The 26,615-nt window shown below is 37.4% G+C and overlaps 3 protein-coding genes across 9 annotated transcripts; 2 read left to right on the forward strand and 1 right to left on the reverse strand.

Moving 5' to 3' along the window:
• Positions 1-2,398: 2,398 nt before the first annotated feature.
• LOC144628235 (neuromedin-U receptor 2-like) lies at positions 2,399-4,448 on the reverse strand. The gene is made up of 2 exons (XM_078486304.1): positions 4,330-4,448; positions 2,399-3,627 (listed from the first exon to the last, which is right to left on the reverse strand). Exon 2 carries the CDS (start codon positions 3,531-3,533, stop codon positions 2,511-2,513), a length of 1,023 nt encoding a protein of 340 aa, XP_078342430.1. The 5' UTR covers positions 3,534-3,627; positions 4,330-4,448; the 3' UTR covers positions 2,399-2,510.
• A 5,897-nt stretch (positions 4,449-10,345) lies between these two features.
• Positions 10,346-14,520, forward strand: LOC144628221 (beta-2 adrenergic receptor-like). Of its 2 annotated transcripts, none has more exons than XM_078486291.1 (2): positions 10,346-10,443; positions 13,096-14,520. In XM_078486291.1, exon 2 carries the CDS (start codon positions 13,241-13,243, stop codon positions 14,303-14,305), a length of 1,065 nt encoding a protein of 354 aa, XP_078342417.1. In that variant the 5' UTR covers positions 10,346-10,443; positions 13,096-13,240; the 3' UTR covers positions 14,306-14,520. The 2 variants fall into 2 exon arrangements, with proteins under 2 accessions (XP_078342417.1, XP_078342415.1); XM_078486289.1 differs by having other exon boundaries at positions 10,356-10,443; positions 12,945-14,520.
• Positions 14,521-19,694: 5,174 nt separating this feature from the next.
• Positions 19,695-26,399, forward strand: LOC144628012 (adenosine receptor A3-like). Of its 6 annotated transcripts, XM_078486064.1 has the most exons (3): positions 19,695-19,791; positions 19,890-19,938; positions 23,727-26,399. In XM_078486064.1, the coding sequence occupies exon 3, from the start codon at positions 23,867-23,869 to the stop codon at positions 24,992-24,994; it is 1,128 nt and encodes a 375-aa protein (XP_078342190.1). In that variant the 5' UTR covers positions 19,695-19,791; positions 19,890-19,938; positions 23,727-23,866; the 3' UTR covers positions 24,995-26,399. The 6 variants fall into 6 exon arrangements, with proteins under 6 accessions (XP_078342190.1, XP_078342186.1, XP_078342185.1 ...); XM_078486060.1 differs by lacking the exons at positions 19,695-19,791; positions 19,890-19,938 and adding an exon at positions 21,043-23,475; XM_078486059.1 differs by lacking the exons at positions 19,695-19,791; positions 19,890-19,938 and adding an exon at positions 21,043-22,253 and having other exon boundaries at positions 23,387-26,399.
• The last annotated feature ends 216 nt before the right edge of the window (positions 26,400-26,615 follow it).

The raw sequence follows: 26,615 nt of genomic DNA on the forward strand, positions 1-26,615 counted from the left end.
TTGATGTTATTAATATAAACACGTTTACTATAAGCATTAACCAGAACTTTTCTTAAATTCGCGTTATTTTATTACGCGTCAATTTGTTCGCGTTGTTAAAATGCCACGTTATATTCCTATAATAAGGTAATCATTTCACCTTCTTTTGGTAAATGTTTCTCATGGTGAACTACCGTGATTCGTGTCGAAAAAGGGAATCTTTTCAAACATAACATCATCATTATCATCATCATTATGATTTTGACTTATATGCAAGAATAATTTTGACACTACGTTTTGGAGCAATAGGGTTTTGGAGCTATAAGCTCGGGACGTTTTGGCAGATAACAGAGACTCCAGTCTTGATTATTCTCGTATTGATCTTGCTTAACCTCATCCAGTTATAGTTTGTAAACTATTATGTTTTTTTTTATCAGACTATGCAACTGAGAGTTGATTTCTCCCCGCGTTTCTTTAGAGTTTACATGTATGTTATATGTTAGGTGTTTTGCCGCTGCTTCGAATCTCCCAAACGTTTAAGAGTGTTTATATAACTCTTAAAAAGTTGTGTGTTCTCTGAAGCTAAAAATAAAAGACACTTTTCCTTGCATTTCTCTGAGTTATATATATGTTATACTTTATTTCTTTTCATGACGTTGTTGTAATTATGGATAACTGTACGTTGTTGGTTTCAATTTTTTTCCTTATACGGTATGACATTTAGCATAGATAATCCCATAAACTTTAGAACTATAAAAGTCTGAACACAGACGTAATATTAATAATTAATTTTGAGAATATATACGATTGCTTTATGGGGACAAAACTACTGTGACAAAGACAGGTTATTAGTGGTAAGCCAGGTGATCAGAGCCGCCTTGCTACACCAGCTATAGCCTATATGAAATAATAAATACAGTAAAATCCCGCGAGTAAGAACCTGTTAGGCTAAAATTTGCCAGTTAGACACCCTCTTTATAAAAACCTCTTTGAAAATTTGAAAATAGGTTTTTACTTTCTAAAATAGATTTAAAATGTTTACTTTTAGGGAAATAAGATAAGTCAACATTCTGGATCCTCTTTGGAGACACCAAGGAGCCTTATCACTCCAGATGCAATGTAATGCCAACGTTGAAAATCATAAATTATTATTGATACAATCACAAAAATATAAATAAAAGAAAAAGACTGAATACACTGTACCACTAGAAACTCTTTTTCGATCTATTAACAACGATGTAAGTTTTTCTTCAGAAAATAAGAAGAACCTAAGTAGCCTAAATTTGTGCTGATTACAATTTATGTAAGAACCTGTTTAGGATGACTTGGAAAGATGCAGGTCGGCTTACTCGCGGGTTTTTATTGTTTATCTTAACTGGAGCTTACTACTGTTTACACACAGTTTACATGTGAAACCTATTCCCTTAATTGATACACTATCAGAATAATAACGTATTAAACAACATTTACTATTTACCTTATTTACGGCCTTCACAGCTTACGGACAGTATTTGTGTATTTTTCATATCACTGCTTATTTTTTGTCTTAATTTTGTTTTTGTTTTTCTTTCTATACCCGTTGATTTGCATCATTCGTTTTTTATCCATTGCTCCATGAGTTTTCAAGCGAGTTCAGGGAGGTTTTGTTCCCAGTTCCTAATCTTCCTTACAAGAAACAAAAGCTGACTCAAATATCTTTAAAGTTTAGTTTCATGTGGACACTGACTTTTATCGATCGTTCCTCGAATCAGGTCCACGAACCAAATCCTTTGCTGTGATTGACTACAGGAAGGATTATCTTGCACGCTCGGGATTTCCCGCCCTGTCCCGCAAGAGAAACGATGTTCTTTTTTATATATGCTGTGTAATAAATCATTTATTGACCAATCGATCCTTGTTCTGTCAAGATGGCTGGATATTGGCCTTGCTATTTTTTACACGAAAACGGATCCAGCCATCTTGATAATCAACCTATCTGTGTACGTACTGAATCTCTCTGATAAGAGTTATTTCAGTTAAAGCAAATGAAAGTTGGTCACGCGAAGTAAAACTGTTATGTTTATACATCCTCGCATGATAGTATCGTATTGTATTTAATTTCAACATTTTATGCCTTCAGGAGATAAGTAAGTAGTATTATCTTATAAACATGTATCTTGGTCAGTAATGTTAAAGGAGCTATATACGTCACGGGCAACTCAACTTTAACAAAATGGCAAATGTTTGCTCATAATCGTCAGTCGAAACCATCCTTTTTTTTCGGATCTTTATTACTCCATTGGTGTTTTCCTACCTAAGAGAACTCCTATTTAAAGGTTTCCATCAATTTGAGTATCAAAAAACGACTAAAGCAGCCTAGAGCAAGAGTCCACAAAATTATCCATGAATGAAAAAGTCAATGACGCCCTCGAGCAGTTGCTATCGAATATTAATAAAACCAACCTTAAAATCAAGCTATTGATTGAACTAGTTAGCTAGCAAACTAGATAATTACATTTTTTTTAAAGATCGTCAGCATTTTTCAAAATAACCTAATGATCAGGGCTGCTGTTCCTTGCGGTTTCCAGAACAGACAAAGACACCCGCCTTTCCTCCAACGCTCTCCTGAGAATAACTTGCTTGAATGCAGTAAAGAAGTCTCTTTTAAAGAAAGTGTACAAAACGGGATTTAGGACCGAGGTCATATAACGGACGACGGCGAATACATGGGAAACAGTCTCGTGTATTCCAGTATCATTTGAAGCGTCGAGGGAGAAGATCAAAACCAAGGAATACCATGGTAACCAACAAACCAGATACAATGTTCCCATGGTAACAAAAACCACGAGACACCTTTTTTCACTCGCTGAGCGGCCGGCTTTTTCGGATTCATTATTTTCATTCTTTACCGATTCCATTTTTTTCCTCGTTTTCTTAATTGCCTTAAACATGACAGAATATGCATAAATTATGAACGTGTATGGCAAGAGGAAAACAGCTGCTAGGCAGAAAATGGCATGCGAGATTTGAAGAATGGACGCTTTGGGTTTATTTTCATACACGTCCGACTTCCAAAAGAACGGTACAATAGCTATGATGGCCGATGCTCCCCAGACCCCGCCAAGAACTTTCCAGATTGCATTCTTTGAAATTGGACGTCGAGCATCCCATGCGAACACTAGATACCTCTCTACGGTAATGACGAGAATATGATAACCGGTGGCCACGGCTGTGAAATTGTGTAATACGGTCACCAAGTAGAACACGTCAGGTAGCTTCGCGTATGGCACTACTTGGATGAACGCCATTATGGCTAGCGGGATGTTTACGCTTCCAGTAAAGAAGTCACACAGCGCTAAGCTGAGGAGCAGGTAGTTTGCAGGGGTCCTAAGCATGCTCTTCTTTAAAAAGAGAACAAACACAAAACTGTTCGCCAAGATGATTGCAACAGAAAATGGAACAAGTTCTGGAATAGCAGCCATAAAAGGTTTGTACCTGAGCTGATCTGTAGTCGAGTTTGACTTATTGGAAATCAAAGGTGTCGCAAACGAGCCATCTATTGCTGCGTTTGACATTATCAAATTCTCTGCTGAGGGAACAATGTTCAACTGCTGCCACAATCAGTTTGCTGTCGATAACCAAGAGCTATCCATATCCCACTCTGTTTAACTGTAAACATGACAAAAAAGCATATTTTAAAGTAGAACAATGGTATCTTTCTCAAATTAAGAGCCTGAAATTCTGGCCGTTTTCTGGCATTTAGTTCACCTTGCATAAATCGACCGTTTAGTATAACGCAAACGCCTTGCCAAAATATATATCCAGTGCGAATCTCGCTGAAAATTAATTAAAATATACCCAGGCAAAATAAATATGTATATCCCTTGGGAAGCGCCCGTTTGTTCGCTAAATACATGAGATGTTTGTGAATTTCTTGGATTAATTTTTCCGTGTCCATCTTCAAAAAAGAAATTGCATGGCCTCGTCTAAAAGTTTTAACTGTGAAATGAAGAGCTCGACATTGATTGTTAATCGCGTAATGTTACCGAGTTAACGATGTAGTTTAAAATAAGATGTCAAACTAACAAAGACGCCGTCGAAAAAGGAATCTTAAAAGCAGCGTATCAAACTAAACAAAGGAAACGAAATGGAGATTTGCTCCGTGTGTTATCTGAAAAGCAAAATGGACATGCAGATATTCTTGTGCTTTTTTTGCACGAAAAAGAGAAAACTGCTTTTAAATATAAATAGACAAAAAATGACATATGAACACTTTCGAAATATTATTGTGAAGAGGCCGAACCAAAGATGATTTTATATATTGGTTTTAAATAATTATTTCGCCTTTTATCAGCAATGTTGTCGACTCACCTTCTCAAACACAAGGACTTTTCTTCAAATGAGATCCTCGTTCTCAGAATTAGCAGAAACTGAAAAAGTTTCCTGGTGCAGTTTCTTTATTCGCCGAGAAAAAAAACAGGACTGAGAAGATCATGAATTTAGATTTGTGATACAACGTAAGTGCTGTTTTAAACAAATTTTACTGAATTTGCGTCATTAAATGCCGAGCGTGAGCCAATGATATTTGAGGGAAAAAATTCAATTAGTCAGATGGAAAGTAATTTCCATTTGTTATTTGGTCGGCCGTTCCTTGATTGTCTGCTGTGAAGATTATATTTTGCTGCAATTGTACATGGCTATTAACACGAAGTAATTTACGTTTAATCGTACAAAAAGCTAAAGTGCTGTCAACTGCTTTAAACAAAATACTTCTCGTGTTTCGCTTAATGCAAAAACGTAAAAAGGCCATTAATTTAAAAAACATTTAGTCATTACACCATGGTCATATCCTCGGTAGTGGACTGGAACTGGCTTGATGGAGGCTAATGCGGTGGAACACTGTTTAATAAAGTATCGTGTTATTTAAACGATTCCCCACATTAGCCTCTATTACAAGTTACAGTGTCCAGGCCAATACCGAGAATACAAACGTGAAGTGGAAGGTTCATGAATAAACAAATTAAGAACGATTATTTTTTTTTTATTTACTTACTTACCTACAATCATTGACAAAAGTCGTTGGCCCACCCACCCCCATCCCCCCCGTTTCAGTGTTGGATAGCACAATGTGCCCAAACTCCTCGTGCAGTGCGTTTCAGTTTGCGAGAAAAAGTAGGCAGCAATTGAAGGCATTATTTTTTTGCATGCTACGCAACATTGCAAAGGGGAAGAGGGGAGATTACTTGACTTTTTTATGTTTCAAGTAAGAAAAACAGCAACTGTGCCAAGGTTTTGTCAATGATTGTACTTACTTGCCTGCCCGCCTGCCTGCCTGCCTGCCTGCCTGCCCGCCTGCCTGCCCGCCTGCCTGCCTGCTTGCTTGCCTGCCTGCCTACCTGCCTGCCATTTATACGGTGGTGCTTAAAGCATTGCTTTTATGCATTATTTTTGACAGACATGTAATTATTTATTTATTTTCTACGGGGAAGGGGTAGAGAGATGTACACCATAAAGTTTATAGACAATGTATAGATAGAGTATACTTTTGAAGCTGTGTTGTTACGGCATGTCATTATACGTTTGCAACAGTTTCTGCTTTTCTTAAATACACAATTACTATTCGGCAAGAAGACATTAATGATATTTTTGGCCTGGTAAAATTTAAAGGGGTATAGAATATTAGTTAACATTACACTTTTCATGATATATTTTACATTGAAATGTCTGAAAGCGCTTTTTTCAGTGTTAAGCTGCCATTATTTTCTCTGATAAAATGATCAAAACAACAATTTTCATATTTTTATTATTTTTGACATTTCTATTTTAAGGCCGCCAGAGAAATTACTATTATTTTCTTCATGTCGCGAATGATTTTTTATCACAAAAATCTGCTTCGAGCCATCTGAATGAAAAAGAGAAGTTCCAGGTTTTGCCCATAACAGATTACAGTAAAAACGTGGGACGATTTACATTCTATTTGTTAACAAGATTGCACTTACTGAAAAAATGTTAAACCAAATTGAAAAGATGTATGAATTATGTAGCTCTGACAGGTGACAGGTGAATGCACGGCAAGTCCGTATGGATCATTTCTACTGCTCCCTCTCTGATCAAGTAGAATTTTTAATATTTATCTTCAAGCAGACTTTCAGCGAGCTATCTTCATATTAATATAGATCCAAAACCACTTATTGTTAGAGAACATAGCTGTCGTCAAATCGACATTTGTTATTAGGTTCTACCAAAACATCACGGAAAACCTAACAGTTCCAAATATTCAGAAAAATTAGCATAATACACTGGTTACCTTTTAGCAAACTCGCAATCAAATTGGCTGCACAGGCACCAACTACAGCTCTCCTAGAACACGTGTGGTTTTTCATGCATTTTGGCCGACAAGTATTAATAAATACATAAAAGTCAATTAAACCTATCTTTAGATCAGATTAGATGGTTGTATGGTAAAATCAGTCACTGCTCGCTCTCAGCTTCACTTAGGGCTTCGGCCATAAGTACGCAGGCTTAGTCGCCAGACTTAGGCATTGCGGCAAACAACTATTCGACTTGCATTTTTCTCCACCGTGAGCATCCGAGTCTTAAAGCCAGATTTTTATTAAGGCTGAACTGAAAATAAAACTTTGATAAATTGATAAATTACAGTTTGACAAATTAAGGCTTTACTTTTGGTATGCGCTATTCAAAATACTTGCTAAATACAAACTAACGTAGGCAAACCTCCCTCAGCACAGGATGTGTTCTATTGGAAATCACTTGCGAATCTAATTGGTTTTCCCACTGTTTTCTATTCGCCGAATTAGAAAACAGTCGATATCGCGCTACGAGTAGCTCTTTGATACCATGCGTTGGTCCAAAATTTTCGCAGTGATTTTTATGCTTTAAAGTGCATTCAATATTGGAAGTACGAGTGTTTGGACTGCGGAATCCTTTAGAGTTTCCGATGTACTAAGAACAATAGTCTAATTGATCTCCACGTGAGCATTCAGTCTCAAAGAGATAGGTGGGAAATAAAACTCTATATAACAAATCACATTTGAAAATAAATAATATAAATAGAAAAGGAATGAAAATCGTACAATAAGCAGTGCTGAGAAACCGCTCACAAAGCAAATGCGGTTACTAGACGGAGGCCAGAAATAAAACCTGCCAAAAAAAACCCGATGGGAAAAAATGTGCAGGAAATCTGGGTAGGAACCAAGGCTCAGCGGGGAGCAACAGGAGGACATCAGGAAAATACAGCTGATCCTACCAAAGAATCATAGGCGTACGGGCACTTTCGGACCTGGGGGGGGGGGGGGGCGGAGATCTTATTGCCCGAAAAAAGGCATGGACTTAAAGTTGAATAAAGAGGCATGAAATGGACAACAAAAGGAGCATTAAAATAGTTGTGTACAAACCTTGCCTGCTTGCTAAAAGAAATCGATAGTTCTTTAATTAATTTCGTGGTGTTGCCCGAAGGTGTAAATGCACTGAATCCTTTTTCTTCGGAAATATTTTATTTATTCAATCTAGTTCAGCAAAAATTAAAGTATTTTTGGAGAGCCAATTAACATTGTTTTCCCCCCACTTGAAAGTTATACAAAAGCATGTGAAACATTCATGGATGAGTGGTATAAAACATGATTTTGTTGAAAGTTTTGAGCTAGCCCTGACAACTTAACATCTGAGTCAAAAGCATTAGCCTGGCATTAGCTTCATCACATTTGTAACAGGGTCTTGCACTGGATCCACCGCGCGCAAACGCTCAAGCTATGGAAAAGCTGATTGCAACTAAATCAAACTGAGGGGTCACGCAGAAATTGCGAGAAAAATCGAACATGATTATAGCAATTTGCGAGAGGAAACGAAAGCAGATGAATAAAAAATTTGGACTTTTGAACCACAAAGAACGTTAATCTCTAATACTTTTTCTGTTAGCTTCTGTTGATGTAATTCGCTATAAAAATAATGTTGAGATTTGTTGGGTTATTTTTCTTTGTTTTCTCTAGGCTCCTTGCCCAAATTCTAAGCATTTTCCCCGAAAAATTTCGGCACTGGGGGGGCTGCAGCCCCCCTCACCCCCGCCTCGTACGCCTATGCAAGGAATGGCATCTAAAAAATAAATAGAGAAAAAATTAAACGAAACAAAAACAACAAAGAACATGGGCAGGGGACCATGCTCCTGACACTTTTGGTTCTGAGGCCTAGATGACCACCACGTGCTTTGACCACGTGCTATACCCTACCTAATATACCCATGATGCCCCAGCCTTGTACCCAGGCCTTGCTGTATCCCGTGCCGACAAAGTAGTTAAAATATTTCAGTCTTCATCGCATGCTCATTCGTCATAAATAATCTGTCTCTTTCTGGTAGGCTTTTTTTCGGACATTATATACGGGGGGGAGGGGGGGGGCGCTTATCTTCGGATGGAAATTTGAGTTGTAAAAATCTTTAAGTTTGAATTTGGACGGGATTCTGTGTCTGAAAATTTCTTGGTACACTGGTAGGGTGCATGGACACTCTATAAATAAAACGATATGAAACCTAAAACCACTCGCTTCACCCATACAGCACACATATCAGTTTCTGTACATTATCGGTACACTCGGTACACTCGGTACACTCGGTACGCTCGGTACGCTCGGTACGCTCGGTACGCTCGGTACGCTCGGTACACTCGGTACGCTCGGTACGCTCGGTACACTCGGTACACTCGGTACACTCGGTACGCTCGGTACGCTCGGTACGCTCGGTACGCTCGGTACGCTCGGTACGCTCGGTACGCTCGGTACGCTCGGTACACCGCGCTCGGTCGCTCGGCCCCGGCCCCGGTGCACGGTCCTCGGTCCTCGGTCTGGTCCTCGGTATAATCGAGACACTCGCATGGTTTTTTAAGTTTGACACCTATTGATTGAACATGCAAAACAAACTATTTTTTGCTCGAGATTTGGACGCTGCGTGTCGTCTAATAAAAGTCGTACTTTCAAAATATGAATTGTAATGAAAAATGACTATTTATTGATAAAGAGCAACAACTGCGTTCTCACGTTATGTGTCATACATAACGCGAGAACGCAGTTGTACAATACAAGTTGTATTCTTAATCTCAGAAGGGCCTATTTTATCAAAAGTATACACTCAACTTGCATTAATATCTTTTTTGGGGGGAGGAGGGGGAAATATGCGAGGTGCAAGAAGGTGATTTTTGGGTGCATTACGTCAGCGTTCTTTATTCTCCTTATTAGCATTCTTCTACCGAAAATTAAATAGATTGATGGTGACTCTGCCAACTAATCTGTAGTAATTTATGAAGTATTTGAATGGAGAATTTATGCTAAAAAACCTTTACAAAGTCGTTTAACAATATAATTTCAAAAATATTGTAAAAAGTTGGTCTACGTTGCCTGTTGAATTTAAATTTTCATGCTTAAATGTTAAGGCAACAATAGCATGTTTATACTATCTTTTCCCAGCAGTGGTTGATTCCCATAGTAACTCTACAATTTTAAATGTGACTCTTTAACTAAATGAATACCAAGTGGACTTTATGTCGACAAAAAATATAAATTCGACCAAAAAGCAAAACTACTTACTACCTAGGACTTGATTGTCTGACGTCACGTGATCGCATGCAGACGTCTCTTCCGGGCAGTCATGCAAAGGAAATTGAAGACGTTTGCACCAAGGCCAGCAGATGTCAGCCATCTGGCAGCAAGGAGTTAAAGAGTCTTCGCTGTTAGAAAGGGAAAAGCAAAAGAAATAGCTACACTTTCAAAACTAAAAATGCTAGCTTATACGAGCTTCCTTTGCGGTTATTTCATTTTATAATTTTGATTTCAACGAGAACTAATCATATATCTCATCTTTCAACGAATAATGCTCGTCTAAATCAGCGCAGTAAGGTTTTTAACTGTTTGTAGATTCTAGGCTAACAATTACCGGATAGTATAATCACTATATCAACGTTAATAATTAATTAATTGCTTCTTGATATGTTGTGGAATATTGTCAGTAGCACGGCAAATATTAACTACTGTTTCCATATCTTCAATTTATTCGTTGCTGTTATCTACATGCTTATTTCAATAAATTAGTTCTTAACCATTTAAACACGAACAAAAAAAAATATTGAATTCATTTGGTAAAACTGAAAATATCAATATGTGAAGGGCTGTGCAAAATTTGGTGCTAAACAATGTATTCATATGCAGGTACACAGGTATATTTTATTGCACTCTTTGGCCAGAGATGAATTGTCGTTTCCTGCTGTGGTTTCTATGTTTAGAATATTTAGATTCGCAATTACATCAGAAGTTTGTCGGGTATATACTTGGGAAATTAGCATAACCAAGGTCATGCAAAAAATTTAACGAGTAGTTCACGAGCGATATTGGATCGGTAAAGACGCACGGAGAACTGAAACGGTGCTTGTACATTGCTGACTGTAAAAAACCTTCCCAGTTTATGAGGACATATCCAAGGGAGTGGTACGTAAATTTTTACTTATCACGGGAACCGCTTACCTTTAATCGAAATAATTCTGCTCAGAATGAAAAGTAGAAGTTTCTGGCAGGCGAAACATTGTAGGTGAATGTAGGACTAATACGTTCAGCCTCCTTAATTCGAGGAAAGCATTGGCGCAATACCATCTATATTACGAATGCAAGGACTTTTGCACAAATCGATAGAATACTACTTTTTTGTTATCATGACAATTATTTTGAAAGAAAAAGCGAATTTATTTGCAAGATATAGCGGATTGGTTTGGTTTTGCATAAAATTCATCTGCAAATACCAGGTCATTATCCCAAGAAAAATAGCAAATATGTATTTAAGCTAAGGCATTAGTTCAGTTCTCACTAGCCGCCGTTTTTTGTTAATTACTAAAAGCTAAAATAATAAGGAAAGAATGTGTTTTCTGACGTTCAAACTACACTGAATTTATTGACATTAGGTTTAGCACATGCGAAGACAACTCTACATGAAATCAGCCACACTGCGGAACTTTACGTCATTTTGTCGTTTGTCGTATCTAAAGTGCTTGGGACGCCGTTTTTCTGTCCTGTTTAATTTTATTTTATCAGAACGGTTCGGCAAATGACAAGAGCGGCGTCTAAACGGCACCAAATTTTTGAAAAGTACTGAACATATAGGTCATATAGAATTACGTCGAACAGCCGAGTGTAGACGGTAACCAGCATCAAATGTTATTTTTATTTCAATGTTTGTGTCAGATTTGTTTGGTATAGCAGCTGGGTGACTTCTACCGAATAGAACGTGTTATCACATATCGTTATGGCGGCCATATTAAAATTTTATGGTCCCTCGAGGGTATAGAGTGTTTTTATCATGCAAACACTTCGTGTTGTTTAGAGACACCAACATGGCCGCCGCAAGAAGAAAACTAAGAGAAAGGAAACCGCTTGCTTATCAGTTGATTTCTTGTTATAAGTTAACATGTGAACGCACTCATAGGAAAAATACTAACATATGATTAATTATATATTAATTTTCGGTTCTCTTCCAGCCAACCTTCACTGTAATCAAAGTACTTCCCTTTTCCTCGCTATTCGATGATTAGTGAAATGCCAGAATGGCCCACTATAATGAGAACTGACCAGGATTCAGAACACTCTTTCACGGCTTTAATCAACTTGTAGATTTTTCTTAAAAATCCGTATAGAAATAATTTGTGGGCAAATTTTCGTTTAATCATGCACGCCATCTTAAAATATTTAAAGGGCGAGTTCTGTACAAAACGCAAAACATATTTTATGACCGTGGAACAACTCTCTGTACCTTTATTCTTGCAGTCTTAGTTACGAATGCAGCCTCCACGACTTCTGTTTACATTCAAAAATCATTTTTTATTGTAAATGGAGAAGATAAAAGTTATAACTTGTCGGGAGGTTTGACTAATTTTTATCAGTTTCCACAGTCGTACAAGCGTGCTCTGCTTATGCTGAATCAACAAAATTCTTCTTGGCCTTTCGGTAATGCTTATTATTCTATTCTTATAATGTCAATTCATTGATATTGTTTGTGTGAAGTGCTAAATGTTTCTTTGTTGAATTTTGAAGAGAAGGTGACTACAATTTCCGTTTTGTTTTCGAAATTTATTACTTTTTTAAATTCAGATGGTATTCATTCCGACAACATTACATAACAGAATTGAGTTTGAGCTCTATAATTTTCCTTTCCAGCCTAGCTTGTTTAGCCGGCAGGTTTTCAAACGCGAGGTGCTTTGTTTGGCGGCAGAGGCTCTAACGAGAGCGAGGAAGCTGCATTGACAAAAACGATGTGGAGAAGTCAAGCCTTCACTCGTTTAATAATAGAGTAATTCTAGTTTTTGTGGAAACACTTCAGTGATGACCCCCTGGATGAGCCCCTCTAGCCAAATAACTGCGCGTGATACTTGGCATGATGTTGAAATGTTAGCCAATAGGAGATAGCAAGCGAGGATCATGTTGAAAAATAATTATTTAGTGAAACAAAATTTCACCGGTTTTAATTGGAGAAGTTTGAGAAACATTTAAGATTAAAAACTAGCGAAATAAGTAGCCAAAAACGCTATCCTCATGAAAGCATTTTCGAGTTCAAAATGCAAAAAGGGCAAAATTTTACACGTAGAACAATGCGCTGCCAAATTTTATACCTGTAATTACATTCATGATGCTTCATGCCATTTGCCACTGACATTTTGAACTTGACTGACGCTGTCACCAGGAAGTCGAATTGTTGTTTGGTACTAATTTCTGCTAGTTTTTAAATTAGCAAATTCGTAAAATCAATATCATGCAAACCCTTTTTTTACTACACATTCTAAGTTAGTTAATTCTAGAATGCCATGGATCAGTCGCTGATGACACACCTTTTCCCTAGCGTCCATTCCTGCTCTGAACTTGGCAGTGCCAATGGCAACTGTACATGGACTAGGAGAAGAGCATAATTATGATCTATTAAATCAATACGTTTTCTTCCTTTACAGTGTTCTGGAAGACGGATTGCACTTTCCAAGGAACAGGAGTCTAGCAAGACGTCTGAGGGTCTTGATAAAAAATAGAACGTTTGGTTACTTGGATGCATCAGTTTATCCTACACTGTATTTATTTGTTTGGTGTTCGTTACTTAGCTACCAGAATGGAAGCACAAAGCTGAAGAAAATGCTTCATCTACTCGAGCTTGCCTTCTTGATTAATAAGAAACTTCTCAATCCACTGCCAATTTACTGAAGTTTGATAAAGTACAATCGTGATTCGCCTAAACCGGATACAGGACAAAAACATGATCAATGAAACTTCACGTGAAACAAACCAAACAACTGCAGCAGGACCACTGAAAATAAACGTGACGGCGATAGCTCAACTGGCTCCTATTGCGTCAATAATCGTTGTTGTAAACATGTTGGTTTTTGTCGTGTTTCTCAAAACAAAAAAGCTACGAACACCAGCTAACTACGTTCTCTTTAGTTTGGCAATTAACGACTTCATGACCGGAGCACTGAATATTCCTCTGTTTATCACAGTGTTTTTCACGCCAGTCATTACATCAAGCACAGTGCGATTTCACCTGGGCTTCCTACTGACGGTTGTTCACACACTTACAGCAATTATATCAGTTTACCACATAGCTATCGCCACTTTGGAAAAATACTTGTCTATAATCAGGCCAATAACTCACCGTCTCATCACAAAGACAACTGTTATAAAGGTTTTGCTTATGGTTTGGTTCCTTTCAGCTGTCATTGGATTCATTCCCTTCGCCTGGATAAACAAAACTCGCCATCCTGAAGGAGCTAAATATTTTATAGGCTACGTGATATCTTGCTTTGCAGCAGTGTTTTTGCTGCCGTACAGTTTTATGATGTACGCATTTGTCAAGATTTTTAAAGCCATTTCCAAAGGCGCAGGACAATGTGGAACGAGCGACACGAGAAAAAAACACAAGAAAAAACTTGCTAGAGAGAGGAAGTGCATTATACTATTTGTTACTATGGCGACGACATTTTCTATTTGCTGGTTTCCATGGTTTTTATTGTCGTTACTGTTCTCTCTTAATTTTAACCCTGAAGCTCTTGAAGTACCATCCCATGTATTTGCTCTGGTGAGGTATATAACATCTGTCATAAACCCACTACTGTACAGTCTGTTACGACCAGATTTTTATGTTGCGATGAAAAACTTACTGAAAAGAATGGGGCAATCTCTCATGGCGAATTGTGGATCATGTCAGCAAAGGGGAGGAAGGAGACAAAGAATGGATGCTTGCCACGTTGATCATGTTTGTTCTACAGCATCTGAACAACTACAAGCCCTTTCAAATGAGCCTGAACAAGTAACAGGAAACTGATCAATGAGTACACAAGGGCGTCACTACTGGTCAAGTTAGTGGGGCAATTGTCCCATCAATAAATAGACGGCTCAAAATGACGGCGAGTGGAGATGGATAGTGCAGCAATGTCCTTTGACTCTAGTTGGTGGGGCGCGTATTTCATAAGTTGACGTCGATTTTTTTGGAATAATGCCTGAATTCTAAATTTTACAGGACAAGGGAGAAATAACATTTAATAGCAACAAAAAAAGGGAAAAATGACGGCGCTGGCATTTTGGATTGACGTGTAATGTTTGCCTAATTGTTTCATACTAAAGATCCTCCGCTTCCTAACAATAGCGACAACTATTATTTATTTATTTGTTTATAGTTTATTATATATTTATATTTATTTCACTGTTGTGTTTCTTTCCGATAGACCTACCTTTCACGGTTATGCTTTAGCAGTCACCAGCTGCTGTAACCCATTAATCGTGTGCATAGGAAGCTGCTACAGCTGCTATTGACATTGAATATTGCCTCTGTTTGTTTAACAAGTTACGTGTGACTGAACGTGCGACCACAGCGTGACACGGTCATATATTGAGTGCCGGGTTGAGTGCATTTTACAGTTTACCGTTAACTACTTCTGAGTAATGTTTGCGAGTTTGTGGCTTGATGACACTTAATTGGCTGCTCTGACGAAAAAAAAAACATATATATTACATTAAATAACATTTGAAAACATGCACGTGCGTTATCAAACAAATTTGTTACGGAAGTGATTCGCTTTGTTTTTACACGACTTTAACGACTTTAATGGGCGGTGGTTGTCATTTTTCTACCGTGTTACTATTGTCATGATAATTTCCACGAGGCCCTCAAAGCTGCACTTAAAAGCAGGATTGTTGATACAACACTTGGAATTACCACGTAAACTAACGGAGCAGCTAAATATCTATGAACTATAGTTTTGATCGGGACTCCAAAGCTAATTTGACTTATTCAGAGGTTTAACTAAAGGTAAGCTTGTTTTGCTATTGCTTGTTAAGAATGTGTTCAGTAGTTGCTCAGACTACAAGGCCAGTCGATCTGACTTTTCCCTTCCTTGTTATGGATAAATATTTACGATTTTTTTTGGACTTTACAAAGAGAAAGAAATATCTCAATTACTGTCAGTATTTGTCAGTACAAGAAGTATACCGTTTGCAACTTGAAACAAAAAATCGGGGTTCATTAGGAAGTTAATTTAAGAGTACACTAGAGGTATTTTTATTTTCTCTTTAAAGAATTGCAGAGAAGGAACTTTTTTTTTTTTTTTTTTTTTTTTTTTTTTGGTAAAAAAAAAAAAAATAAAATTTTATTTGTTTTTTTTTTTTTTTTTTTTTTTTTTTTTTCCCGTTTTTTTTTTTGGGGGGAAGGGGGTTTTTTTTTTTTTTTTTTTTTTTTTTTTTTTTTTTTTTTTTTTTTGGGATAAAAAAAAAAATAAATAAAATATATTTAAAAAAAAAAAATAAATAAAAAAAAAAAAAAAAATGAACAACGCTCACACACACGGCCTGTTCGTAAAAAAGTAAGATTATGAGCTGAAAAAAATCAAGCTTCAAGCTTTAAAGGGCGGTCCGGCAAATTTCTCTCAAACGTAAATTTCTTCTCCAACGCCTCCGAGCGTACATTTAAAACCCAGTTGGAACCGAAAGAAGCAAAATGTCTTAATCTGAAAGCTAAGGACATGCGTTTAGAACTTAACAGTTGAAGGAGAAAACGCTTTAATCTACGACACAAACAAGAACTTTTGTTATATTAATCCCGAGCCAACAATGGGAGGGGGGGGGGGTGCTTTCCAGGGGCATGCTCCCCCTGGAAAAATTTGGATTTCAATTTCTCTTAGCTAGCAACTGAAAATGCATTTGAAATTAAAAACTTAAACGTTCAGCGCTTAATTTTTTAACAAAACGTGGTGATAAAGAGACGTTGCTCGACAAAACGTTCGATAGAACTACTCACTGACCCCCCTTGTAGCCCAACCTTTTTCGATTATCCCTTACTGAAAACCGTTAAGACACTTGTCCGCATTTACTTGTTTTTTTTTTTTGTTAAGTTGAGGGCGAGTCTATTTTGGTAATAGTAACTGCTGTTACTTTCGTCCTTTTACAAACTAAATCAATAATATATCATCCAGAAACAAAATCTTTTCAGATTTTTTTGTTTGTTTTTAATTCATTGCAATTTTTTCGTGCTACTGTAAAAAAAGTGGTGGGGGGGGGAGGGGGGAAGCTAAAGTCTCCCTCTCCACGGTCCCTGAAAGGTTAGGCTGATACGAGCTCGTAGCTGCGTTATGAAAAGAATTGAACGTTTTGATCGAACCATTTCAACTTCGGCAAAGTTATTTCAGAAAGGGTAAGAAGTAAGTTTATATCGAAGCTGCGTGAAAGTGTGAGAGTTGCCTGACAAAAAGGTTTCAGCTTCAAAACTGGCAGCTGAAACGTCACCGAAACATTGAGCATAAATCTTTCCTGTATAACAATATTGACGGATAAGTCTTTTACAATAGATGATTACGTCCGGTGCGGTTGGGGCTGCAGGATACAAGAGTACTCGGTTCCTTCTAGTGAGCCCTGTGGGGAGAGGGTTTGGCTGTTACAAGACTATACATCCATGGACTGGACTTGTGTTAGTGTGACGGTTTGGCGCAGACGAAATCACCAAAATGTAGTGGCGGCACTGGACTTCTGGCAGTAGTGGTGTTTGGCTTGGGCTCGTTTGTTTGCTATAGTGTTCATTACTGATGTTGCTTGGCTTCCACGTGGCAGGGCCTGCCTGGAAGTTGGACGCGGGTCACAGGTAAAGCGTCCCATGCTTCCTTTCTGCTGGGGCTAGGGCGTGTCTATCTTGTGGGTGTTTCTGTACAGAAAGACAGCTTCGTGTAGGTTGTGTTTACCAGATTGCGTAAGAATCCTCATGACTGACTTTACCGAGGCTTCCAATCTCCCGTTGCTTTCTGTCCAATAAAGTAAACTTGTTATATGCTGGATTTGGTATTTTTGGCAGTCTTTTATACTCAGTTGCAAAGAACTGGAGGCCATTTTCAGTAATTGCAATTGTGCTGGATAAAGTGTTGCCTGGTTCATCGACTTCGATGAAATCAAAATAATGATCTGTTGTGACGAGGTAGGCAATCTTGACTGACAAACTGCCATGGTATTCATTTATTAGTTGTACCTTCATAGGTTCCTTGGCGTTCTGTGTTCAAAACTGTGCACACTTACCACAGGAGTAGCAGAGATCTGAAATGTCAGAGATGAGCGGCTTTCATTTCCTAAAGACCTCTTCACGGACAAATCTTTCCAAATAAATTGCTTTGTGAGTCTCGAAGAGTGGCTTGAAAACATCAGACAAGTTTGGACAAAAGTCTGTTACGGCTCTTATATTGTTGAGGTCAGGTTCTACACCTTGAGATATCACATGTCCCATGAATGTGATCGTTGACAGCTTGAATTGGGCTATACGCAGCTTTACAAACCATAAGCAAGTCATCAACTATGCAGTAGATATCTTGTAGGCCCTTCAGTGCTTCGTGTATAGGTTGCTGAAATTCTTCTGGGGTTCTGCTGATCCCATAAGGGAGAGGCGTAACCAGCAATATTTACCATAAGGAATGTGCATGGCGGTGCACAAGCTGGCTTTCTCTGTCAGTTTATCTGATCAAAACCATCAAGAGCATCAAAGATGGAAAAGGTCTTGGCTAGTGCTTCTTGCTTGAAAATTCTGGTGGTATCTCTTGAATAGGAGGGATTTGGTAACGTGGGATGATAATGGCCTTGTGGGATGATAATGACCTGGGTCTAGACAAAGTCGTACTACGGTAGTACCTCCTTTCTCGGACGACCATGTTACTGCACCAAACATAACGGGTGGGTTGGTCTGCTCTTTTCAGTTTCCAGCTCTTCAACATGCTATCAAGCATTGCTTTTACCTTTTCGCTTGGTATTCTGTGAATATGAGCATGGCATGAAGTGTTCTTCGGATCCAGTGTTTGGTGAAGAGGTTGACCTACAATTCCTAGGCCTCTCAAAGTTGTCCTTGTAGTGCATCCAATAAGTACTTAATAACTGGTCCCAAGGGAAACAGGGAATGCTGTTTTCCCGATACCCTCACAGAAATTGAGGTTTGAGGTTTGCGGGCTTCGCATTCATTTGCCGCGGTTTCGAGATGCACCACGTGATCACGTGCAAGTCCAAGATTGGGAATTAGTGAGTTATGAGAGTTTTGAGCTGCGTCACGTGAAACGTTCTCGTCCAATAGAAAACTGAGTTTTAGTTGAGGGGTATAACAAGAGTCTTCACTTTTTTGCTGATCACGTGCATCACCAGTTTTTAAAATCTGCCATCTGGGATACAAAATATTTTCCCAAAGTGTCAAAAGATCGGAAATAATTGCAGAGCTGAACATACATTCCTTTTACTTAATGCTTGTCTATGGTTCCATGGCTAACAAAGACTAAAAAACTAATTCCGTTAGTTACTGTGCTCAGAACTGTTTGAGAATGTTTTACGGTTCTTTTTCATTCCTTGTTTGTAGTAACTTCTGATCCTTTTAAGGATCAGAAGTTTTTCTTTCACATAAAGAAAAAGTTTTTAAAATCTTTTTCAGAATCTGGCTCAAAAACGTGTGAGATACTGAAAAAACTCGACCAATGTTCATAAACAAATGGATTATCAATCAAAGATTATCAAACCTTTTAGTGTTTTACTGAACAAATATTGGCATAAGAAAGTGCACATTTGCATAATATTTGTTTTCAATCTCTTAAACCACTTACACCTTTCATCCTGAACGGAGATGTTAATTTATTCTGAGATTTTGAAAAGAAAGCAAGTTAACATTTGTCAATATTTGACCGAAAATCGGACGAAAAGCTTATGTTTTGTTTACATTTCACAGTTTTACGAAACAGTTTCGTGACTGTTTTTCATTTTAAAACACCGCAGTAAAGCGTGTTGAACGATTCCGAATGACTAATCGGAGGGTAATAAAATAAATAAACCCCTTCTGGCTTGCTGGCCGTGTGTTGGAGGATAATGCCCTTAGCTAAAATATTGTCCTCAAAATGGCAGTTGCCATCGAAGCTTCGCTTCTCGGCCAACTGTTCATTTCTTGGACAATCTTTCAGTCTCGAGCATTGTCCTCCTGTGTTATCAGCCGCCTAAAGGTGCTTATTTACTAATTTCCAAGTAAACTGTTGATCCTTTAGTTTGTGATTTGTATTGCTTATTTGTACGTTTAATTGTGTTTTCACTAAATAGCTTTATTTTGTAATGCAAATATGTTTGTATTTTAATTCTTTTAAATATGCAAGCCAAGTTTTTCAGTATTATTAGCATTAAGAGCAAAAACATGTAATACGAACATTTTCTTTCGGCTTATTGCGGCAGCTCGCGATCGAGTAGAACTTTGTTCATAAAAATAAAACTGACGACAAATTTGTTACATGTTAACCGAACTGCGACCCATGCCAACTTCTAGTGAGATTTTCCACACAATTCATCATTTTCATAAATAATGCCGGACTTTCCGTCGGAGTGTCATACTTATTTGCTCCGCTTTATATGTTTTGAAACAGGGACAAGAGGAACTCACAGTGATTAACGGTGGTCAGACCTTATCAGCAGGTTAGTAATGAGGATCTAGTGAGAATCTCTTCTTCAGGTATATATACTTTGCTTTTATGTTCTCGTGGAATAAACCCGCATTATTTACGAATAAACAATTATTCTTCGAGATGAAGGTAAATAACCGACAATATGTACCGAGCCGTTAACTGTAAAGGTACCGTAAAGTTCTGAAAGTAACGACCCCCGAGATTAGCGACTCTCCGATTATATCTCATGGCTGTTAGCATCAATAAAAAAGCGACTCTCCAAAGGTAGGAGTATAAAGAAAAGAAAGTTAATTCCTTTAATATTGCGGAGTTTTATTCAAAAGATTATTGCTTTATTGAGATGGATAGGCCTAAATGCTTCCCGAAAGTCATGGAAGCGACCCCAATCCCTCGAATGTTGCACAGGGATAGAAAAGGCTTTTAAATCCGAAAGTAAAGAGGTAGCTTTATGGTAATTATTCTCCACTTTTCACCAGCACTTAGCAATTGCCAAACTGGATGAGTAGCCAAGGCAAGATGTGAACACTTCTCTTGGCAAATACAACGTTAAATGACAAGGTCTCGCGCAAATCGCAAGCCAGTGAATAGTGCAGGCTATTCTGGCTATTATTATGTAGCCAACGCTAAAAACATTGTCAGTGGTTTAAGTTTTCTATTTATTAATAAGTAATATAATATATATGTAGTTTAAACATCATTATTGTTTTAACCGTATTTGTTTGTTATTCACATCGCTAGTTCTAGTATATCGTTTGGGCTGTTCTCTGAATATGATACTTAGTACTTTTGCTTCGAAAAATCCTCATCTTATGAATTAAAACTATTGACAGGTGTTCTAGTTAAAGCTTTCACCGGATAAAAGAAGCGATAAACTGCGTCCAGTGTTGAAGTGGAAAAACAGTGCATCTGAATCACGATTAAATCGCTCTTCGGCTTATTGTGAGCAAGAATTTCAACCAGTATCATATAAACTTATTAAATCATTTGTTTTCTAGAACGAGCTGGTGTATGCCGGTAAAAGTAAGATAAAAAATGGGATGTGCAAAGCCAGTTTCAGAACAAAGTGGCCAATAATAAGCGCTTATCATTGAAAATTTCATGATTGGCCCTGCATCATGATAATCAAGGCGCGAATCTAGGAACAATTGTGACCGTTTTCCGATAAGACGAGCGCCGAGGGAGCAAGCCCGAAGGCACGCTGGATGTTGGCCAGTTCCCACATTATCCTGGAAGCTTACAAGTCACGTTTTTATCTTAACACTTAGAAATTTACTTGAACTCAAAAAATATATATTCAACATGAAAATCTGATTCCGTTAAGCAGTGAAAGCGGCCTGGATCCGAGCCTGTGATAGTTCAGTGACCATAAATACAAACTGAGAAATGAATTATCACAAATAAAAAAAATTGAAAAAAAACCAACACAAACAATCTACAACAAGCAAAAAAAAAAAACAAGTAAAGCATGCTAAGAAGCAAGTCAAAAAAATTTATTTAAGCAATAAGCTACTAAAATGCTACTGAAGAGATAAGTGTTCATTTAAAAAAGGTTGTGCTGGACCAGATAGGAAAAGATGCTTATAAAGTAGTTAAGATTCGGCTGTGTTGATAAGCAATAAGTCGTATTTTTGTTGTTTTGCTTGATAATTACACACCAAACATAGCTTCGCAAATTACTTTACATTTACAAAGTGATATTTCCGGTGTTTAATCATAAAAAACTGAACAGAAAACGACCATAAACTGCACGACTAAAACGCGACCAACTATTAGAAAGTGCCAAGGAAGCAATATGAATTAAAAGATTTTTGTATTTGAATTCTAGCAGATGTTTCCTGTGATCAAATTCAAATTGAAATGGGTGACATGGTGCCTTTTAAATTCCGACAAAAGATCCTTCGTTAATTAAGGCTGTCAAGATTTGGTTCAAATGAATTGCAATTATTGTCAGCTTTGAATGATAACCTTTCATTTCTGTACCTAAGTGATTTTTCACAAACATAAAACATATCAGCAACCTGCAAAGTGTTTCGATTCTCAACATCAAGCTTCCCTAAACACCCATTCTTCTTCGTACTTTGGGAAAAAAGCATTGTCGATTCAATAGTTTTGAGTATATGTGATTTAAAGATAGAAGTTTGTAGCTATTAGTAGGACTGATAGCATGTGCAGTTTTCTCTTGGAAGGTGAGGCTCAAAACAGTAAACGTTAAGCTTGAAAGGTTATCGAAAAAAAAAATCAGTGAGTGAGTTTGTTCCTGTATTATTCTCTTGGTGTTCTTCAGTCTTACTAAACGACTGCTCTGAAGTTTTCTCATCTTAACTGGTAAGTTTTGTATATTATAAAATCACAGGCGGTTGTCGCAGTTTCATGCTGGAAACTCTTTATAGTTGTAGGTTTGCCCTTTTTACAACCAAGGCGAAAACAAAACAAGAACTACACAACTGAGTAAAATTAGCGGGATCATTTTTGTAGATTTTCTTTTATAAAACTCTTTAATATTGTTCCTTTCTCCAAGCTAAGCGGTTTAGTATAATTGCAAACTCGCGATGTCTTATTCAAATAAAACGACATAGGTGCTCAGTTCCTTTAAGAAATTGTTTAACCTATAGCACTTTCATACTTAAACCCCTAAGGCGAACAATCAAAGACAAAGCATTTTCACTTCCATTAAAAGAAAACTGTCTACTTATTCAGTTGCATAAATTTTATCAGTCGGCAGTGTATTCGTACGTTAAGTGTAGAAGATAAAGAACGGCAATTATTTAAAATGATTTATTTCCCTTTTTTGAATTATTTATTATACTGGAGTGCAATGTATTAAAACTACAGTCAGTCGACCGACATGCATGGTCTCCACGAAAACCATCGAGACCTGGAAAATAACTGCAAACTAACGAAAATGAATTCGGCCAAACTAATGCTGTACATTTTTGTAACAGGACTAACATTTTTATGAATAACTACGTATTTGCATATTGTAGAGAATAGAACAAAAACGATATGTACACAGAATGTAGCTTCTTCTTTTGATCACCTAAACCAATTCGTTCGTGTTAATTTCTTAATACGCGCCAATCATGTGAGCTGGATATATAAATACACGAATAATAATAACCATATTTAATACGATCCAAATTTATTGTGTTATATCCTTTTCTCTTTATCTGCCTTATCAATTTACTCGCACGGAGACAATTTTATTTAGTGTTGCTGAATACCTTTTTTGATTGCGATGCAGACAAATAGACAAATTACAACTATGGATAAATTGGTCCTTTATTTTATATTTGTTTTCGCAGACCAGATCAAATATACTTTGTTGTTGTTTATTAAAGCCAATGTAGAAAGAAGGGTATTTATACCATTTTGCTTTTACTATAAAGCAGGTGTTTCACGTGACAAGCAGATTTTGTTATTTCATGATCATTTTCGTTTTTTTATCTTTAATATTTTAGCGAAGCTCCCGGGTGAGCGGAAACCCAACGTGAGCAGTACGCACTCAATCCCTGACGAAATCCTTAACGGAGATCAAACTTCTGGATAGGTATCGGACGTGGCTAACAGTTAACAATCTTTTAGTACTGCGAAGAGATATATTCTTTTCAAATTATCTAGTATATGAAGAAAATCGAAAATACTGAGTGTCGGATGAAGTAGTTATAACAGTTCTTCTCTCTACATTTATGTTAATGTTGTGGTTTAGTTTCTGTAATTTCTATTTTAGTCTAGTCGATAAAGCCAGATACTTCTTAACTGTTTTTGATAGATGAACAAAATGAATTGATTATCTTTCAGACCCTCAGTAGCTACCAGCATACCAAAGGGCCCAAACTGAAGCGTTACCGCACATAAAGTCAAGGCTAAATAGCGTTGTAGCCTGGTTAACATCCTTCGAAGCCACTTTGAAGGAGCTTGGTTGAATTTCCGTGTTACCAATGGATAACAATCACGAATACTCCTCTTACTTTAACGCGACCGAAAATTTAACAACTCCACCAAGTCAAGGAAATGGAAACAACCAGCCTGCCGAGACAAACTACAAGGAGATTGCAAAGCTTATATCCATTGCCACAGCTATCGTTATCGTTAATAGTTTAGTATTTTATTTGTTTCACAATAAGAGGACACTAAGAACTACTTCAAACTATCCACTTTTAAGTTTGGCTATTTGCGACTTCTTTTCTGGCTTTATCGTCATTCCTTTATTCACAATTGTTTCTTTTACGCCATTGATACAGTCCCAAAGGACAAGGTTCTATCTGGGCTTCTTAGGAACTGTTCTTCACAACTTTGTAGCCATAGCGTCAGTTTACCACATCGTCATTGTCACGGCCGAGCGTTACCTGGCGATTAAATTTCCGCTTAAACATCGAGTGCTTGACCAGAAGATTGTCAAGACAGTCTTGGCGCTTGTTTGGCTTTTCTCGCTGCTCATATCCTCTGTTCCGTTCACTTGGATCAATAAGATATATCCGGTGTTTCAGCCAGACGCTTTAAAATTCACCCTCGGTTTCACCATATTTTGCATGATATTCGTCTTGGTTGTACCTTACATCTTCTTGGTCTACGCATTTATTGGTATGTTCAAATGTGTATATGGTGACCCAAGGAATGGTCGTTGGCACAAAGACGGCTTTTTACGACACACGAAAAGTTGCAAAAGACAGTCATCTGGTGAGCGGAAATGTTTGGTGCTGTTCGTTATCATGGCGTCCGTATTTCTCATATGTTGGCTGCCTTGGTTCGTGATGTTTTTATTGCACCAGTTGCCGCTCGATTACTCTAAAATGACGGTCCCATCTCAAGTGTCTTTGCTTGTCAGATATATGACATCTGTGGTCAACCCGTTGCTTTATACTTTCCTCAAGAGGGACTTTTATCAAGCTGTGAAATTTGTCTTCAGAAGACGCAGGCAAGTTTCCTCATCATTCACCGGTCCCAGTAGAGGATCAGTGCAATCACACTGCAGCCAGCTGTCCACCGAACGTCAACAGACGCCTGCTGTGGCCGTATTAAGCACCATAGAAGAACGCGAGGAGTATCTATACGAGAGTGCGTTATAAGTACCACTGGCGAAAGTGAACGAAACTTAAGAAAGGATATTTACTTAAAAAAAAAATGGGTTAATATAGCTTGTTACGCAAGTCTTTACCAACGTCAGGTAGAATTCCCTCCAACTATCACTTCCGGTTACATTTTCGCGGGCTCTTAGGTGAAGAAGGCGCGGTTACATCGCCTTTTCGCTAATGGCTCTCAACGTGTGAATAGTAGTGTTGTCTTTTATCATCCCAGCAAACCGAGCTTTGCCAAAGCAACACATACAAACTTGTTTATATACATGGAATCTAATCTAGGAGGACAGTATACACAAAAATGCTTATGCACTTGACAGTGCACTTAATTCAGACGACTCCAGTTGCAAGGAATCTCTAAGAAAAAGTGTACCGTTAAGAAACAATGTTTTCATTTTTCGATTACCCAAAAAGCAAGCCAAATACAATGACTTCTACAAACAATTTCTTTAGAAAACACAGGTTTACTTATGCAATTCAGAGACATATAAAGTTGTGTTTGAACAATACTATGGCAACAGCAACAATGACAACAATTGATTTGGAAAGTAAATTTAACTGAATCATGCAGTCGCAAAGTAATATAATGTAGTAACCTTATTGGTGTTAAACCAGTTAGCTGACTTAACAACCTCTATTGTAAGAGTTCTTAGCGCTTTTTATCTTTTTATCGTTGTAACAATTTAGCAATTTAATTTATTTTTAGCGATATGTTTAGCGTTTTTACCTTAATATAGTTTAATGTTTTTATCTACTAGTATTAATGACACGACCCCACAAGCTATGAAGCTTTTTTACTCCATCGTGTCTAAATAAAGGTTTTGATAGATTGATTGATTGAAATATAATTGATTGAATACATAGCGCTGAGATTTGCCCCCAAATTTAAGAAAATGTATGGTCTAAAAAAAGAACATCCTCAGGCTCAGCCAAATTGTACGCGTTCTTATAAAATAGAGTGTACTTCAAGGTGTTTTGAAACAGATTTTGGGGGACCAATACCTAGCTTTTAACTTTTTTTTAACTCCTATTCGGATCAATGTGAAGCTTACTTCTGTTATTGGTCTTGGGTTTATGATATACCTTGCGGTAAAATCGATATTATCACGACAAGGGTAAATATGAAATTAGTAAAACGTAACTTCTGCGCAATCCAGAATTTATCTAGAAAAGCAAGTAGTAACATCTTAAAATATAGGTTATGCCAAGTAAATACGTATCTTTGATTGCGAATGAATCGCGAGAACATTTCAAAACTTAGTTTAGACCGATAGATGAACACTGTTTAATAAAAGATAAACACTCAAAATGACATTTTTTTTTATTGTTTGTATGTTTCTTTAGTTTATATATTGTGCAGTGAAAATGGCTTAAATTAAATTAAAAATTAATATTATACCACTGAAAATGTGTCGAGCTTTTATATATTAATCTCTTTGTTTGAACAGTGCATTGGGGATTTAGACAATTCTTTCATTCTCTGCCATGTTTTGTTAAACAGTGTTGTGTGAATTTTTCATAGGAAGTGTTAACATGATACCGGCTGTACCGGGGCGACTTTCGTACTTGCACAAGTTCATTTCGGTTTCCTTTTGTGGCTCGTATTCATTTA

Source organism: Oculina patagonica, chromosome 10 (genome assembly GCF_052425735.1).
Source record: "Oculina patagonica isolate OP01 chromosome 10, crgOcupat, whole genome shotgun sequence".
Classification (NCBI taxonomy): domain Eukaryota; kingdom Metazoa; phylum Cnidaria; class Anthozoa; order Scleractinia; family Oculinidae; genus Oculina; species Oculina patagonica.